The 16,682-nt window shown below is 43.1% G+C and overlaps 1 protein-coding gene across 1 annotated transcript in view; it reads left to right on the forward strand.

The window, feature by feature from the left end:
- NOX3 (NADPH oxidase 3) overlaps positions 1-16,682 on the forward strand; it is a 59,187-nt gene that overhangs the window by 25,106 nt on the left and 17,399 nt on the right. The window contains exons 9-10 of the mRNA XM_021670109.2: positions 282-535; positions 5,814-5,976. Of these exons, the coding sequence (XP_021525784.2) occupies positions 282-535; positions 5,814-5,976 (417 nt within the window). The remainder of the gene's footprint in view (positions 1-281; positions 536-5,813; positions 5,977-16,682) is intronic.

Here is a 16,682-nt window from a genome sequence, read left to right on the forward strand (position 1 = left end):
CTGACCATTTGAGACATGGACTCACAGGCTGGGCACCAATTGCACCTGGGTGCACCAATTCCACACGCTGCCCTCTGAAGGAGATGAAAGTCATTCTTGCTGGAGTTGCAAACGCAGATGTGAACGTGGTGGCAAATATGGTTGGGCACTAATAGCAGATGGGATACGTCAATTACACTTCAAACAAGCTGATCTAAAATTTTGAACACCTTTAATGGAATGGAAGGTGTTTCTTTGTTATTTTGAGGACAAAGGCAAACAATTCTCTTGCTCTCACATAGGTGATAAGCCACCCCTCTGGAGTCCTGGAACTTCACATGAAAAAGAGTGGCTTTAAAATGGCACCAGGGCAGTACATCTTGATGCAGTGCCCGGCCGTATCCTCACTTGAGTGGCACCCCTTCACCCTTACCTCTGCCCCCCAGGAAGACTTCTTCAGCGTGCACATCCGGGCAGCAGGAGACTGGACGGCAGCGCTACTGGAGGCCTTTGGGGCAGAGGGACAGGCCCTCCAGGAGCCGTGGAGCCTGCCAAGGTTCGTGCCCATTTCTCTCATGTATAAATCGCAATATTATAAAAAATAAGGTATCTTAATGTGTCAACACACTACCCAATTCGGCAATATCCTTATTAGATGGTGAGTTTGAGCCCGAGTCTTGAATTTGAGAATGTGTATAAAAAGTATTATTCAGGGCTGGGCGCCGTGGCTCACATCTGTAATCCCAGCACTTTGGGAGGCCAAGGCGGGCGGATCACAAGGGCAAGAGATGGAGACCAGCCTGCCCAACATGGCAAAACCCCATCTCTACTAAAAATACAAAAATTAGCAGGGTATGGTGGTGCGTGCCTGTAATCCCAGCTACTTGGGAGGCTGAGGCAGGAGAATAGCTTGAACCTGGGAGGCAAAGGCTGCATTGAGCCAAGATCGTACCATTGTACTCCAGCCTGGGTGATAGAATGAGACCGTGTAAAAGAAAAAGAAAGAAGGAAAGGAAGAATGAAAGAAAGAAAGAGAGAGAGAGGGAGGGAGGGAGAGAGGGAAGGAAGGAAGAAGAAAAGGAAAGAAGGAAGGAAGGAAGGATGGAAGGAAGGAAGGGAGGAAGGAAGGAAGGAAGAAAGGAAAAGCCTGGGCACACGACAGGTAAATGATGACTCCTTGGCTCTGTTGAGTAAACAATGGCTTCAGGCCAATTCCCACTCTTCACGTGGGATTACCCAAAAGCGTACAAAGTCCATGTTTAGGGCTCTGGAATAACAGGGACACCAAAAAAAAAAAAAAAAAAAAAAAGATGAGAAAAGTATTTTTGGAAGAATTTGATATTTCAAAAGAGGCATCAAGAGATTCCTAATTGTGCCATCTTTGGAGGGCATCAGGAACTACCAAGAAGCAGCCACTGCCATGAGCACTTTTGTAGGGAGCTCGGTAGAGACACTTTGATTGGAAGTTCCTGAGGGCAGGACATTGTCCCTCCTCCTCAGAATCGCTGGTGCCTACAACAGTGTCTGACTTGCAGTGCATGCAGAGTAAAGATTTGACAAAAGAATAAATGAAGCCCTGGAGACAATATGGATTATTTATCTCATTTAATTTGACAAATATTTTTTGGGGACAAGGTACCATAATAAATTTGAGACAGAAAATGTAATCAGCTTATTGTCCTGCTTTCCCTCTTTTCATAGGCTGCTGAGCTGTAACTGCACCCTTGGGCTGGGTTGTATTTAGTGGGTAGGAAGAATCACAGGCCTCTTTTCAAACACTGGTCCTGAAGAACGGTGTGATGCAAGCCAAGCAGAAACATCATCTGCTCAATCCAGGGCCCCAAATCAGATGACAACACCTATCTTCTTTTTTATAATGGAAAGGAAGGAAAGTAATAAAAGTTTAAGGTTGTACAAATGCTCAAAATCAGAAATAAAAGTAGATGCCCTGCACAGCATCCCTACCCCCATGAACCACCCCCCCACCCTGCCAGTGCACGTGCACACACACACACACACACACACACACACACACACACACACACACAGGGCATGGTGTCTAACTGCCGTACCAGTCCCTGCTCTCCCCTTGGCATCGCCAAGACAAAAGCCTTCATCCTTTTTGCCACCTGGCTTCTGCCCTGTGTGTATATACTTATCTGCTCTGTCAACCACCCTTCCCCTTCACAAACCAGATGGCATTTCAGCCAGACCCCCAACAAGAACTTGGTACTGGTTTCTCAGTAGCTGATATGCTTTCTGTCTTTGGAGCGCATCGCCAGCTGCAAGGCCCAACAGGGTCCCCAGGGCCTCCCTGGGCTCATCTGTTCCACCTCCTGCTCCCTCATGGGCTTAGCTCTTCCAGCTTTCTTGTTCACACACACCGAGCATGCAGTCCTCAGTGCCTTTGCCATTACCTTTCCCTCCACCTGGAACACTTTTCTCCACATCTCTGCCGGGCGGCGTCCTCTCTTCCTTCAGGTCTCTATTCAAACGTCTCCTTCTAGTGAGGCCTTTCCTTCCCACTGCTCAGGAAACGACAACCCCAGCAGTCACTCAGTTGCCCTGATGCCGCATGCTGACTTTATTTGTGACCACCACCTGGCATGCTCAATATTTGCTTGATTGTTTGTTAACTGTCTATCTTCCCACACTAGGATGGAAGCTCTGTGAGAAAAGGGACTTTGTCTGTATGGTTCTCTTTACCATCCCCAGGGCCTAGAACAGGCCCTGACTCTCAGTCACTCAGTATTTACGGGCTCATAAAGATCAGTTATTATAAACAGAGCTGCTTCCCCCCATTCACTAATTTGTTGTGCCCTCTGCCTCTATATATATGTAGGCATATGTATTAGTGGCAAAGCCTTCTAAAAACCTAAAATTTGTTTAAATCTTCAACATACAAAGAATCGGAATGTTATTGAACTTCCCTGGACAATTTTACAGTTCTGCATAGTTTTAATTTTGAATTAAATTTACCATACTGGGGAGCGCACCATATCTTTTTACCGCTTTGGGATCCCAGACAAATTTAATCCAGCCCCTGGAATTTGTGAGTGAGAAGCCCAGGCGGAGAAGCAAGCCCGGAAAAAGAGCAAGCAAACCTCTTCCTCTAAGCCCAAGAAAAAGGGAGAAAAATGTGAATTCTTTGAAAAGACTGGACCTTCTGAAGGAAAACAGAGGAATTTCTCAGAGCTGATAGAGTTTTCAGCAAGTTATCCTGTGCCCAAAGCTGGGGGCTGCAGTGTAAGATGACCTGGGTTCAAAGCCCAACTTTGTGTATGATCTTGGAGAATGTATGCAACACACTGCCTCAGTTTCCTCACCTGTACCATGAAGATGGCAATCGTAGTACTCATGGCTTTGTTTAGGATCAAACATAACAGTCCATATCAGCACTTAACATACGACTTAGTACATGGTAAGTGCTCAAAGAGTTAGCTACTATTACTATTAGAAAGATAAGAATGGCCACCTACCGCAGAGGTAGCAATGGAAGTGTCTGTTAGAGGAGTAAATGTGGTCCATTCAGAGAGATGAGACTGGAGCGTAATGGGGTAGGGCGGGGTGCTGCTGACCTACCCAGCAAGGACCCAGAGGATGTGGATGCAGGCAAGACGAATCATTGTCTGAGCCTCAATGTTAGAAAGGCTGTGTCTAAATCAAGGCAGGGAGAGCTGCATAATGTGATAAACAAGAATTTATGCAAAGGGAGCCGATTCCGATTGTTAAAGATCTGGAAAAATGGAGAAATTGGGGCCCAAAAAAGAACAGCTGGGGTGTCATGATAGCTATGATCAACTATTTAAAGCCCTGAGATGCAGAAAAGGAAAAAGAACTGGAATGTGGTTTCTCAGAAAGGCAAAAGGTGAGAGTTGTCAGAAGACAGATTTCAGTAAGATGTGAGAAAAAAATGGTCTAATACTTAGAATTGTCCCTAAATGGAGCAAGGTGCCCTGCAGTTTCACGTCGGAATATGATCGTCTCTCAGGGAAGTGGCAGGAGGATTTCTGCGTTAGCAGGAAACTTAGACTAAATATTTTCTCCTGTAGCTTTGAGTTTCAATTCTAAAGATGTAGAAATTTGTTTATTGTGTTTCTGTGGAGTCATGACAAAATTCTTCTTTGGATTTAATTGGTATCTTTTTAAATCAGTGTCAAATAGATCCTCGATATGACTAATTGTTTTTAAAAAATGAAAAATAAGACATTTTAATCTTCTCTCTCTTTCTCTCTCTCTCAATTTCCTTTATCTAATCATTTATGAAATAATCAACAGTGGGCTAAGATACTAACCATTTCTGGTTAATGACCTTTTATTTTTATTCTTCCATTTCCATATATCAATATGTAATAAAGCCGTATTAATTAAGATTAACTTCAGGAGAGTTCATTTGAATTATTAGGAAGTCTGGCATATAGAATAGTTTAAAATAAATGCAATTGAACTTTCATGAACACATAGTAAAGCCCAAATGGGCCAACCTCTGGTGCCTTCAACAGACACCCCTTAGGGAATGGTTATGAATAACTCAGAAACCTTTGAATTAGCATATCTTTGTTCATATGTAAATGTGTGCTTTTGGAATAGTTGAGGTTATTTAATACATTCTGCTGACTGAAATATTTTAAACATTCCCTTTACAATTTATTCAACCGATTGTTATTGAACAACTTCATGTCAGAGAGTGCTGGGATTACAGCAGTGAGCAAAGACAGCCCTGGCTCCTGCTTTCATAGACCTCATAGCTCAAGACAGACATCAATCAGATCATGCACACACACCAATAAATCGTAAAATTACAGCTATGATGAGGACTAGAGAGGAGGGGAATGTGGAGCTGTGAATTATATCAGAGGGGATTTAACCTAAGCTGAGGGGTTCAAGAAGGCTTCCACAGGGAAAGAATGATTGGAATAAGACCTACCAGAAGAATAACTATTAACCAACTAATGAGAGAGGGAAGAAACTGGAGAAGATTATTCCAGAGGAAAAGGGTATCACATGCAAAGTCCCCATGGCAGAAGGGAGCACCGTGTATTTAATATTTTAGGAAGTAGAAGAAAAGCCAGTGTGAGGACCGGTGATGAGAGACGGAGAAGAATTCAGGGGCCAGTGTACATAGGACCATGCTAAGGACCCTCTTCTTTATTCAATAAATATGCTTTATTCTTAATAAAAAAAATTTGCTAAGCAAAGACAAATACCAGTGCTACCCAAGGCCTAATTACTACAGATTTTGAGTCAGAAGAACCTAAAATAATGGGTTTTAGAAGTTCCACATAACTGGCAAATGACTTCAAAATTATACTTATTCCAAATGAATGGCTTCCATTAGGCTAAAATTACATCAACATACTCAGATGTGTGACCAAATGTAAACAGGGGAGAATGACATTAGGAAGAGGAAAGAGAAGCCTGCTAAGCTACCTTGATGCTTCCACATTTTTCTCTCTGATGGCAGCTGGGGTGAGAAGAGAGATAGCCCTTCCAGCAGCCTCATTGATTCTTGGACGCAAAACAAGCTTCTAAGAACTGTAAAGAAAGCATGTCACATGGAAGAGTCCCGAGCTACAGCGAGAGATGCCAGGCTTTGTCCTTCCATGAACGGTGCCTGGGCCAGGACAACCTGGTCGTCTCCCCATGAGGCAGAGCTGGAAATCCTCATGCTAACCCCAGGCTCTCCAAATAGGGCATTCTTAGGCACAGAGCCAACGTCTCTGCACACACTGGCAAACACATCCTTTAAAAAGCACCAGCTCCGGATGGTTTGGGGTTCACAAGCAAGGTGGTGTTCTGAAGGTCAAACAGGCTACACTCCTCTGTGATTCCAGGCTGGCAGTGGACGGGCCCTTCGGAGCTGCCCTGACAGACGTGTTTCACTACCCAGTGAGTGTGTGCATTGCCGCGGGGATCGGAGTCACTCCCTTCGCTGCTCTTCTGAAATCCATATGGTACAGATGTAGCGAGGCACAGACCCCGCTGAAGCTGAGCAAGGTATGGAAAAATCGTTAGTTCACCCTTCCATGGATTAAAAGGTTCAGTGTCCGTATATCTATCATCTGCCGATTCTTGGGGAGGATTTTAATTAACTATGAGGGATAAACTCAAGGATCCTTAACTATACTTATGTTCTTAAAAATCTCCACTCAGTATTACATTTATGAGCAGGGTTATGCCTAATCTTGTTAAAGATGACAAGACATAAATTTTATTGCTTCATTGCCATTACAGGACATGTAATTGCTCATCTCAATAAAATATGGACAGGCTGCAAATGGCTATGTGACTGGGCCGCAGTTCACGGTATTAACAGGCGTCCTCTCTCTAGTCTCTCTAGCTTCAGACTGGGGTTGCAAGCATACAATTAGATGTCTTCCTCTAGTGGACTCAGTCCTAGCAAGAAGTCACAATTGGGATTTATTGGCTGGCTTGCTGTGGGGTGGCCACCCTGCTCTGAATCTCCCTTTTGTCATATCTTGTATGTTTCCAACTAGATGTCTCTAGAATTTCTTTCCCTCCTTTGTCGTATCTAGACACTCCATTCGATACTTCGACCCTCTTAGCAGGCACTAGAGCAACGTTAGGCAAAGAGCCCTGAGAACCCAAAGTCGTATGAACGCAGGAGGAGTGAGGATGTCGGGCGAGCTTGGTGCTTACCCCAGTTCTGCGTATTTCTCTGCTTAACCCTTTGTCCACAGTGTCCTCATGTATCCAAGGGAGGAAGCTTGACTTAACCACCAGGTCTCAACGTGTGAACCGTGGGACATCTGTCACCTGACATGACCCCCTAAAGAGAATTCTGTGGTCAAAGGATCTTAAGCAACGCTGCTGCAACATCCCACTATAGAAGGCATCATCGACTAGCCATTAAATAAGCTCTGCAGGGGCGGGGCGCGGTGGCTCACGCCTGTAATCCCAGCACTTTGGGTGACTGAAGTGGGAGGATCCCTTGAGGCCAGGAGTTTGAGACTAGACCAGCCTGGGCCACATAGGGAGACATTATGTCTCCAAAAAAAAGAAAAAAAGAAAAAAAGAAATATTAGGTAGTTCAAGGCAGCGAGCCATGATCGCACCACTGCACTCAGCCTGGGCAGCAGAGCGAGATTCTGTCTCTAAAAAAAAGTTCTGCAGAAAAGAGCCTCATTCCATTTTGTTTCATCTATCTTTCCCAAGCTTATTTAGCCACAGAACCTTTTCTCACCTAACACCTATCAAGAAATTGTATTCTGTGAAATATCCCAGGCAATGCAGGCTAGAAAATCGCTAAACTTGGGGCTCTGCCAACTAAGAAACAGGAGTTAGCTATTTCATGAGTTTCCAGATGACAGGTGCTTGACATACATTTTCTCATTTGAATTTTTTAATCTCCCCAACAATCTTATAAAGTAAATAACACGAGGCCTGTTTTCCAGATAAGGAACCTGAAGCTTGGAGAGATTAAAGTGATTTTCCTGAAAAGACATGGGTAATCAAAGGCAGAATCGGGATTCAGACTCAGGTTCATCTGGCTCTTTCCATGACAAAACCAACACGTGGTAGACGTGACCCCCAGCTCCTCCCGCAGCCTTAGTGCAGTACTGTAGGAAGACCATGGGATTCCTGCTCATAGAATCTGCACCTGAATTTTGCTCTCATCAAAGAACGTGCCTGATTTCATGCTGACCTACTGCCTGCAGTGCACCAGTTCACCTCTCTGAGCTGAGTTTCCTGATCCACATGATGGAGAAATAAGAATCCATATCCAACAGAGATCTTTAATGCCAAATAAGACAAATAATATGGAAATATTAGATGAAACCCTGTCTCCACTAAAAATAAAATAATTAGTCAGGCATGGTGGCAGGCACCTGTAATCCCAGCTACTCAGGGGGCTGAAGCAGGAAAAATTGCCTGAGCCTGGGAGGCGGAGGTTACATGCTTTATGTCATACCATCTTTCCATCGTACTTAACATTTTTATTCCCATTTTACAGATGAGAAGACTGAAGCTAGGTCACAAAGCTAATAGAAGTGGTAGAGTCATCTTACTGAATGCTCATACTAGCTCATTCAGAGAGGTAGCATTCTCAATACTGATAAAGACCTGACCCACAGAGAGCTAAATAAGACTAGAACCAGAGTTTGAATCTAGGTCCTTCTGGCACCAAAGCTCATCTTCTCTCCTCTACACCGTAATATATTTAACAAAGCAAGCAACACAGTGACTGTTTGGGATATTTTGACCTCACAGCTATGCTTTGTTTTGGTTCGTGATGATTTTTCAGCCGCCCTGAGTTCTTCCTTCCCTCTTGCTGCCTACCAAGTAAAACCCACTTAGAGAGGTGGCTCACTGCTTCATGGTTTCCAGACACTAAAAGTCACTCTGTGTTTCACAGGGAGACGGTGTGAATAGTGTGTGTCACTTCCATTCACTTACTAACCCAACCGATATTTTAAGTCCTGCTCATAGACATGAGCTTCACCCTCATCATACCTGACTCGCAGTCACCTCCCCCTTCTCTTCACCTCCACCACTCCTTTGCTGTCCTCCTGTGATGTCGTCTATCTTTCCTGTATTAAGAGTCACAAAATAATCTTATTTTCTCTAATAGACTGTGAGTTCATTGAAAGTAGCTTCTCTGAATATCTTCATAATTTACATATACACATATATAATATATGATAACTATATGTATAGTAAAAATACTGAATAAATCAATGAGTGAATAAATGTCTACAAAAAAGAATAAGCAATGGCTTCTGTATACAATTTTCTTTAAAATTTAAGGATACTAAGATTTTATTTATGTAACCAAAAAGATTATTTGATGATTTTTACCAAATTCTAATTATTTTACTAGGAATATAGAGGAAAAATTCTTACAGGAACTTCAAAAAATCTTAAAATCCATCCAGGAGCCCGCGAAATCTTAATACTGCCTCCTTTCTCGGCATTCTCTTGTCATTCCTGGGCTCTGCTTCTGGGGTTTCTCAAGGCTGTTTCAGCACTAAGCAGTCACCACAAAACCACATAACGGCAGCATTGATCTCTATTCCAAGAAACAGAAACCATGGAGTAGGAAATATAAAAGCAATGTTTTCATCACTTATAAATACATGAAGGGCTATTTGGACACAACTCAGCTGAAAATAAGGGTGGAAATAATGGCATATGGGCAAAAGGAAGGTAAATTGTGGAATCATAAAATAACCTAAAGGTCCTAATCTCCTGGCTTTGCACAGGACCATGAAAGTCAGCATCTGTACTTGGAGCAGAAGTGATTTGTCCAAAGTCACCCAGCTGGTTCACCACTGAGTCGGGACCTGAGTGCATGTTTCTGATTTCCGCTTCAAAGCTCTTCCATGGAAGAAGTGAGGTTTTCATGCTATTGAAAGTTTAGGCTGAAAATTACACTTCAGATCCAATTCCTTAACGTCTGCAGGCATGAGAACAGGTTTAGAAAGTTTATCTCTTTTAAAGCAACTTTGTGTTGGTTTGAGTACAGTTATCATTAGCCTTATGTAACCAATATTTGTCAGAACTACCCACATGCTTTTGAGATACAAATACTGCTCCTTCCACTAAACTGTCAGCATCTATACAATTTTTGATGTGCAGCAGAGCAAAGCAGTACATATTTCTCTAACGACGTCTTCACAATTTTAGGTCTGGACTACAGTTTGCAGATTGTTCTCTTTTGTAATAAGGAAGGGGAGGAAAACTGGCATAGGCGTTGAGAGCTGGAATTTTAAGCTTAAATGATTAACTGTCATTAGGTGGGATTCTTTTTTTACTCCATATATAAAACACTGGATGGCATAAGGCATACATTTTTAGACATAAACCTCAAGTTTCAAGTCTACAGTAAAAAATATGCCCCAAAGTTTTCTCAGTTATCACCATTGCAAACTAGAACTTCTTTACCCTTCTCCTCTGCCGCATTATTTTAGAAAACTTCTAAGTAAAATGCAAGCACATAACCAGTGAGACGCCTGCCACTTCCTTAGTGGGAAGCGTCCTAAGTAGTACTTTCCGTTTGAAGCTGATGTCTTAAAATTTCTATGTTTCCAAGTATCTTTTATTTTTAAAGATCTGGGAGGGGGTGGGGAGTGGGAGGGAAGGGGGAGAATGGTCAGGAGGGGACTCCCAAAGAAGGCAAAATAACAAGAAGTATAATGATGGCTTGCTGTGATGAAAATGGAAAAAAAGTTGTAATACATGAAAGAAATATTTTCAACACAGAAGAGCCCAACTTCACTGAGTTGAAGGCAGCTGAGAACCGTGCCCCGGTGGAATGAGAGAAGGCTGAGGGTGGTTGAAAATTCTCTGTGATGCAATATAGAGGAAGCTGAATGGCGGGGGAGGGAGGGGAATGCCCCCTAGTGATACAGTCCTTCACCTCCTGCCTAACGGGTATGATTAATTCTACATCACACTCAATTTGTGAAAAGAGCTCTTGAAAAAAAATTAGGACAGTTTGCTTGTGCAAACTGTCAAAATGATGAATGAAATAGGTGTGTATGAATGGGAAGGGAGGGGGAAGATTGCTGACATAAATAGATTGGCTTACACATTTTAGTTCTCCCTAATATCACAGCTGTGCAGACAGAACTGAGAGCACTGCCAACCACAAGATGTGGTTCATTTTCTTAACTGCATATATAATCTTCAGACTACAACACAATAGATGATAGAAAAACTGAGATAATCTCATTTCTTCATAAATTGTCTTCCTTCATCAGCTGCATAATATGTAACCGTGATAATGGGTATTTATAGTGTGTCCCATGCAAAATGGCCTTTGGGTTATTAACCTAATATAATAAATAGATAATTCAAATAAAAAGACAGCACGGGCCAGTGGGAACAAGGGAAAGAGGACAAGAAAGGCAAAATTCCATACTCCACTTAAATATATTAATAAACGAAGGAGGGCCTGCTCTCTTTTCTAGTGAATGAATAATGCATTTAATTTAATCTGTTTACTTTGAGAAATTATATACTTTCACTTTTCCTCACACTGGAGCTCTGGCTACTCCTGGAATTGATGATCTCTACTAATCACCAAGCTCGCGGCAATCAGTGGGCCTCCTTAGGAGGCGCCGTGCGCACCTCTCCCAAAGAAACGTGTGCTTCTCGTCTTTCCTTGGAGGGAGAGCCTCAAAAGGCTCAATACCCCATCAGCCCTCACCATTGCTCTGTGCAGAAGTGACCAGTATTACTATTTTTAATATCTTGGTCTATTAACCACAGATTCCATGACTACAGTCTTCTTGTAAAAGAGGCCAATGAAATGCATAAACATTTTAAAATTTCCCTTCGCCTCCCTCCTCAAACGAAATACCTCCCCAACTTTGCTCCCTAAGAAGCTCACCATTAAACAGTTGAAGATGTCTCATTCCACTCCTTTTCCATGCATTTATGTGCATATGCCTATACATATGTGTGCATAATAGGGGTGTGTGTGTGTCTGTGTGTGTGTGTGCGCGCGTGCGCACAGAAGGAAGAGAAAGTGCAATTTGTTTTGTTTTTCATTATAGCATAACTTGGGGCACCTTCAGGGTCAATACCTGATGTTCTATTTAATTTTGTTTGGTGCCTTTAGTATTCCATAGTATGGATAGGCCAGAATTTATTGAATCACTCTGCTATTAAAGAATGTTTTAGGCCAGGTGTGGTAACTCACACCTGTAAACCCAGCACTTTGGGAGGCCAAGGCGAGAAGGTCACCTGAGGCCAGGAGTTCAAGACCAGCCTGGCTAACATGGCAAAACCCCATGTCTACTAAAAAGATATAAATTAGTCAGGAGTGGTGGCAGGTGCCCATAATCCCAGCTTCTTGGGAGGCTGAGGCATGAGAATTGCTTGAACCTGGGAGGTGGAGGTGACAGTGAGTTGAGATCACACCACTGCACTCAAGCCTGGGGGATAGAGCGACTCTGACCAAAAAAAAGAATGTTTCAGCTGTCCAACAAGGATTATTAACTGTAATTAGACCAAAATGAAGCCCAAAAGAGGTCAGCCCTCAGCCACAGGGCAAAGTAGCAATACAGTCATGAAAGAGTTAACATTTAAGATAATGACGTTCAGAAAATGTCTTAAGGATGAAGAATGATTGACAAAGCCTGGTCTCGGTCTTATAATGGTTCACCAGAAAAACGATTTTATAACTGTATCACGTTAATCTAGAAGTTTTACACATTAGATAGGCTTATCATTAAGAAAAAATATTTCTTTTATTTCTTCTTATTTGCTATTGTATTAATCCAAGATTCCCTTAACAAAAACAAAATAAAAACCAGGATGATAAGAGTGACCATTTATTGAGGAGGTAATATATTTTCTAAACACCAGTCTATCTTTTCACAGAGAGAAATTCTCCTTTTGGAAAATGGTCCGATTCCCCCTCTATGCCGAGTCTCTGTCATCCTGCTGGTTTCGAGCTTCTGTCTGTTCTTTCTTTGGCACAGTGTAGGGGACAGAGGCGTGCCACCCAGCAGGAGGCAGGTGGCACTGCAAGCCACCGGTCTTCTCCTTGAGGAGGCGATGGTCAAGGTGAGCCACTGGCTCCCTATAAAATGCCTCTAGGGGGGTTTTGCACACACCGAGCCTGGTGAGGGGCTTCCCCTTTGTGGAGCACATCTTTATGATGAATGCTGAGATGCTGGCTCCGACACTGGTGTTAGAGGTAAAGTTCGGCTTCACTTCTCAGTGACGGGAGTGACCAATGGGAACACATGGGAGGCAAGGCCCATGCCCCTCTATGCTCTATTATATATTGTCTTTATACTCTAAACTCCTCCAAATGACAGACAACAAGGATAGTAACAACAGCAGCTAACACCTTCTGAGCACTTAATGTGTCTGCCAGACATTGTGTTAAACGCTTCAGTAAACCGTATCCTTTCAACCTCACAATAACCTCATGAGCTGTTGTTCTGTGTTTATTGCCATTTTACATACTCAGTAATCTAGGTTCCAGTTAAATAACGTGTGCCCAGTTGCAAAAGTTATTTGCAACCTCCACCTACATGGTGAAGCCAGCAGTCTACGACAGTGGATGGGCCTCACAGGCTCACAGCACTGAGTTGTTCACCATGCTACACTATATCCTAAACTTGTATTCTTGTGTACACTTTTCTTTTTTAGAGGAGCTCTGGGCCATAAATAAATACATAGGTAAATTTTTTTTTTCCATTTCATCCTCTGGAAATTGATTTTGGATATACAGACATATAGATTGTATTCGTGAAAGTGTCCTCTGCCTGTGTTCATGGATATGTTCAGGATATGGCACAAGCTTTGGAGATGCAATCCCGTGAGAGCATCCAACTTTGATTGGAGAATCTGAGCTCTGGCAGTAACACAGATGGCTAGCACTTCTCAATTCATTTTCTGAAATTGTTTATCAAAATTTAGCACAGCTCCGTTTCCTACTGACCCCAGACCTCTTTGACCTGGTCCCTATGTGTTACTTAAGAATTCTTAAGGAGAAGCCTAGGCTTGGGGAAACATGGAAATGAGAAGGAGCACACAGAGAGCCCAGTCTTGTGACTGTCACTCAGGCCCAAGCCCTTTGCAAATGGACATGGCTGTTGGGCTGATCAGCCCTGGAAATGATGTGACAACTAAGGTCTGTGACAGGCTACATGCACACAGAGCCCTTCAACCCCATGACACAGTCCCAGAGTGGTCTCCCAAAACACCTGGGTGTCCTCTATAGCTACAAGAATGTGGCCAGGCTCGGTGGCTCACGGCCGTAATCCCAACACTTTGGGAGGCCAAGGCGGGTGGATCCCTTGAAGTCAGGAGTTCGAGATCAGAGTGGTCAACATGGTGAAACCCCATCTCTAAAAAAAAAAAAAAAAATACAAAATTAGCTGGGTGTGGTGTCGCATGCCTGTAATCCCAGCTACTTGGGAGGCTGAGGCAGGAGAATCACTTGAACCCGGGAGGTGGAGGTTGCAGTGAGCCGAGATCCCGCTGCTGCACTCCAGCCTGGGTGACAGAGAGAGACTCCATATGAAAAAGAAAGAGAGAGAATGTGTGGGATGAGTCCTATAAAAAATTTATTACTATGAAAGTTCAGAACTTTTGTTATTTCACTGAGAATGACTTTCTATTTAATAAAGTCTTTTAAAGTAAACTCAAGTATGTCTGGTCTCTGAGATTGGCTATGGAATTCTGAAAAGGCAGGCTTTCTACAGGTAGCTGATTTCAGGGTTGTTTTATTTTTGGAGACTGAGGTGGGGTGAGCATTGGAAAGCACAGGTCACAGAGTTGTCGCCCATTGTTTGGGATATTTGGTCTCCCATTGACCAGGTCCTTTCTTATGGGTGAAATGCAGAGGTGGAACTCACGTCCCTTCCCAGTGAACGTCCCTCACCATTAGAAAGATGAAAGAAAGTCAAAGTAAATACCTTTTGCTTCTGTTCAAAGTCCCTTTCTTTCTTTTTCTGCCTGAAACACTTCTACTGAACCTATCCATTTTTCCTCCATAGCCTCTTGCACCAAAGCTGCCCAGTGTCACTTACGAGTCAATTACCGAGGGAAAAACACACAAAGCCATTACGAGGAAGTAAAAAGTATAAAAGGCTTGACAAACCCTAAGAACACTGACAGGCAGCTAGGCCACGAGAAAGTAAGGAAGGATTTCGATTTGAAAGGATAAAGTTTTGTGTATGGAGGAAGCTAAGATGGGGATAGTTTTCAAGAAAGGATGACTGGGGCTAGTTTGAAATCAGAGGATTTTTTTATAAATAAAATATTCCGGTTTATTATCTACATATTAGTGTGTTTAAGCATGTTCCTTAAAGAGTGGGAAATGGAGAAAATAAATCAATGATATTTGCTCTCTGCCCAAGGCCACCGTTAATACTCTGAGATGAAGCAGGCTACCAAGGCCGGCGAGGAGGGGGTCGTGCGTAGTGAGCCCTGCATTAAATTCGGTCAGTAGATTTTTCATTTCCACCTGGAGCAAAGCAAGGTAAAGTGAGAGCTAAGGTTTTCAAAGAGTAATTTGGATTAGTCACCATACAAAGCCAAAAGAAAGAAGACAGCAGTGTTTATCACCGACCTCGAATATAAAATCTGCCCCTAACTGGCCTCCTTTCCTCCTCTCTCACCCTCCGTACCCCAGGTCGATTCTCAACCCAGCAGGCAGAGATCCTTCCACCTGCCATGGGCCATGCAACTCCTCTGCTTGTCAACTTCTTTTGCTTTCCTGCCTCTCAAAGTGAAAGTCAAGGATGGCCCCAAAGCCCTACAATGCCATGGCTCCTCCTGTCCCCCCACAGCCCCTGCCTATCTCTTGCTGCTTCCCCCACCCTCTCTGGGCTCCAGCCACATGGGCCTCCAGGCTCTTCCTGGAGAGGTCCCACTCAGGGGCTCTGCACTTCCCCGCATCTGCAGAGCTCTTCCCCTAAGCCTTTGACTCCTTCACCTTTCCAGGTCTTTGCTCCAATGTCTCCTTCTCATGAAGAAGGGACATGAATCTCCACAAATTGAGGGTTCATATTGATCCATTCATTTACTGATTCAACAAATATGTATTGAATGCCTCCTATGTCTCCAGACTGTTCTACGCCCTGGAACTATGAAAGTGAACATAAGAGGCCAAAAACAAGAGAGGGCTCAATGAGGCCACCTTTGACCATTCGACTTAATATTGCAACACTTCCCAGCCCTCCTGGGGTTTCTGCATGCGCTTTGCACCATCTGACACAGCCTATATTCTACTTATCTATCACCTACCTTCTCCCACTAAGATGCAAACTCTAAGAGGGCAGCACTTTTTTCTTGGCCCTGTCTTGTTCACTTTTATGTTCCAGAGCATAGAAGAGTCCACACGGGTAGGAAGCATTCAATACATATTTGTTGAATCAGTGAACGAATGAAAGAACATGAGCCCTTTTCTCATGAGGATTCAGAAAGTAGCACCAAAGGGAACCACCGCTTAGCTCTGCCTGGGGTGGTTGTGCACAGATCATCCCCGGGAAGAAATAAGCATCAGGAAAAGCAAGGCATGCCTCTCTCTTCCTAAGAAAAGAAGGTCATTCCGCTTAGAGACCGAGGGATTATTTGTCCTCAAATTAATATCTTTTTTTAAAAATAGAATTACTCTTTTTATTTGTACATCATCACAATCCTTTTTTTTCTTTTTTTTATTGTATTTTAGGTTTTGGGGTACATGTGAAGAACATGCAAGATTGTTGCATAGGTGCATACGTGGCAGTGTGATTTGCTGCCTTCCTCCCCTTCACCTATATCTGGCATTTCTCCCCATGATATCTCTCCCCCACTCCCCACCCTCCACTGTCCCCTCCCCTATTTCCACCCCAACAGACCCCAGTGTGTAGTGCTCCCCTCCTTGTGTCCATGTGTTCTCATTGTTCAACACCCGCCTATAAGTGAGAACATGTGGTGTTTGATTTTGTGTTCTTGTGTCAGTTTGCTGAGAATGATGGTTTGGTGCCCATCCATTCACTCTTGCAAACGGGAGCTGTCCAACAAATATGTAGGCCTAATTCTCGAAAGGAGAGACCTTATTCTCAGCATCTTTTACAAATAATTAATATTATAAAATCCTGCCTAAACATGAAGAGAATAGACAAGATGTTTAGCTTTGAAATAAACTCTTTGATTTTTTTCTCATGAATTTGATCTATTAATTAAATATCATTTATATCTCTGGTTATATGATTGTGAGCTTATAAACTGGC

Source organism: Aotus nancymaae, unplaced genomic scaffold (assembly GCF_030222135.1).
Source record: "Aotus nancymaae isolate 86718 unplaced genomic scaffold, 86718_ANA_hifiasm-v0.15.2.pri h1tg000040l, whole genome shotgun sequence".
Taxonomy (NCBI): Eukaryota; Metazoa; Chordata; class Mammalia; order Primates; family Aotidae; genus Aotus; species Aotus nancymaae.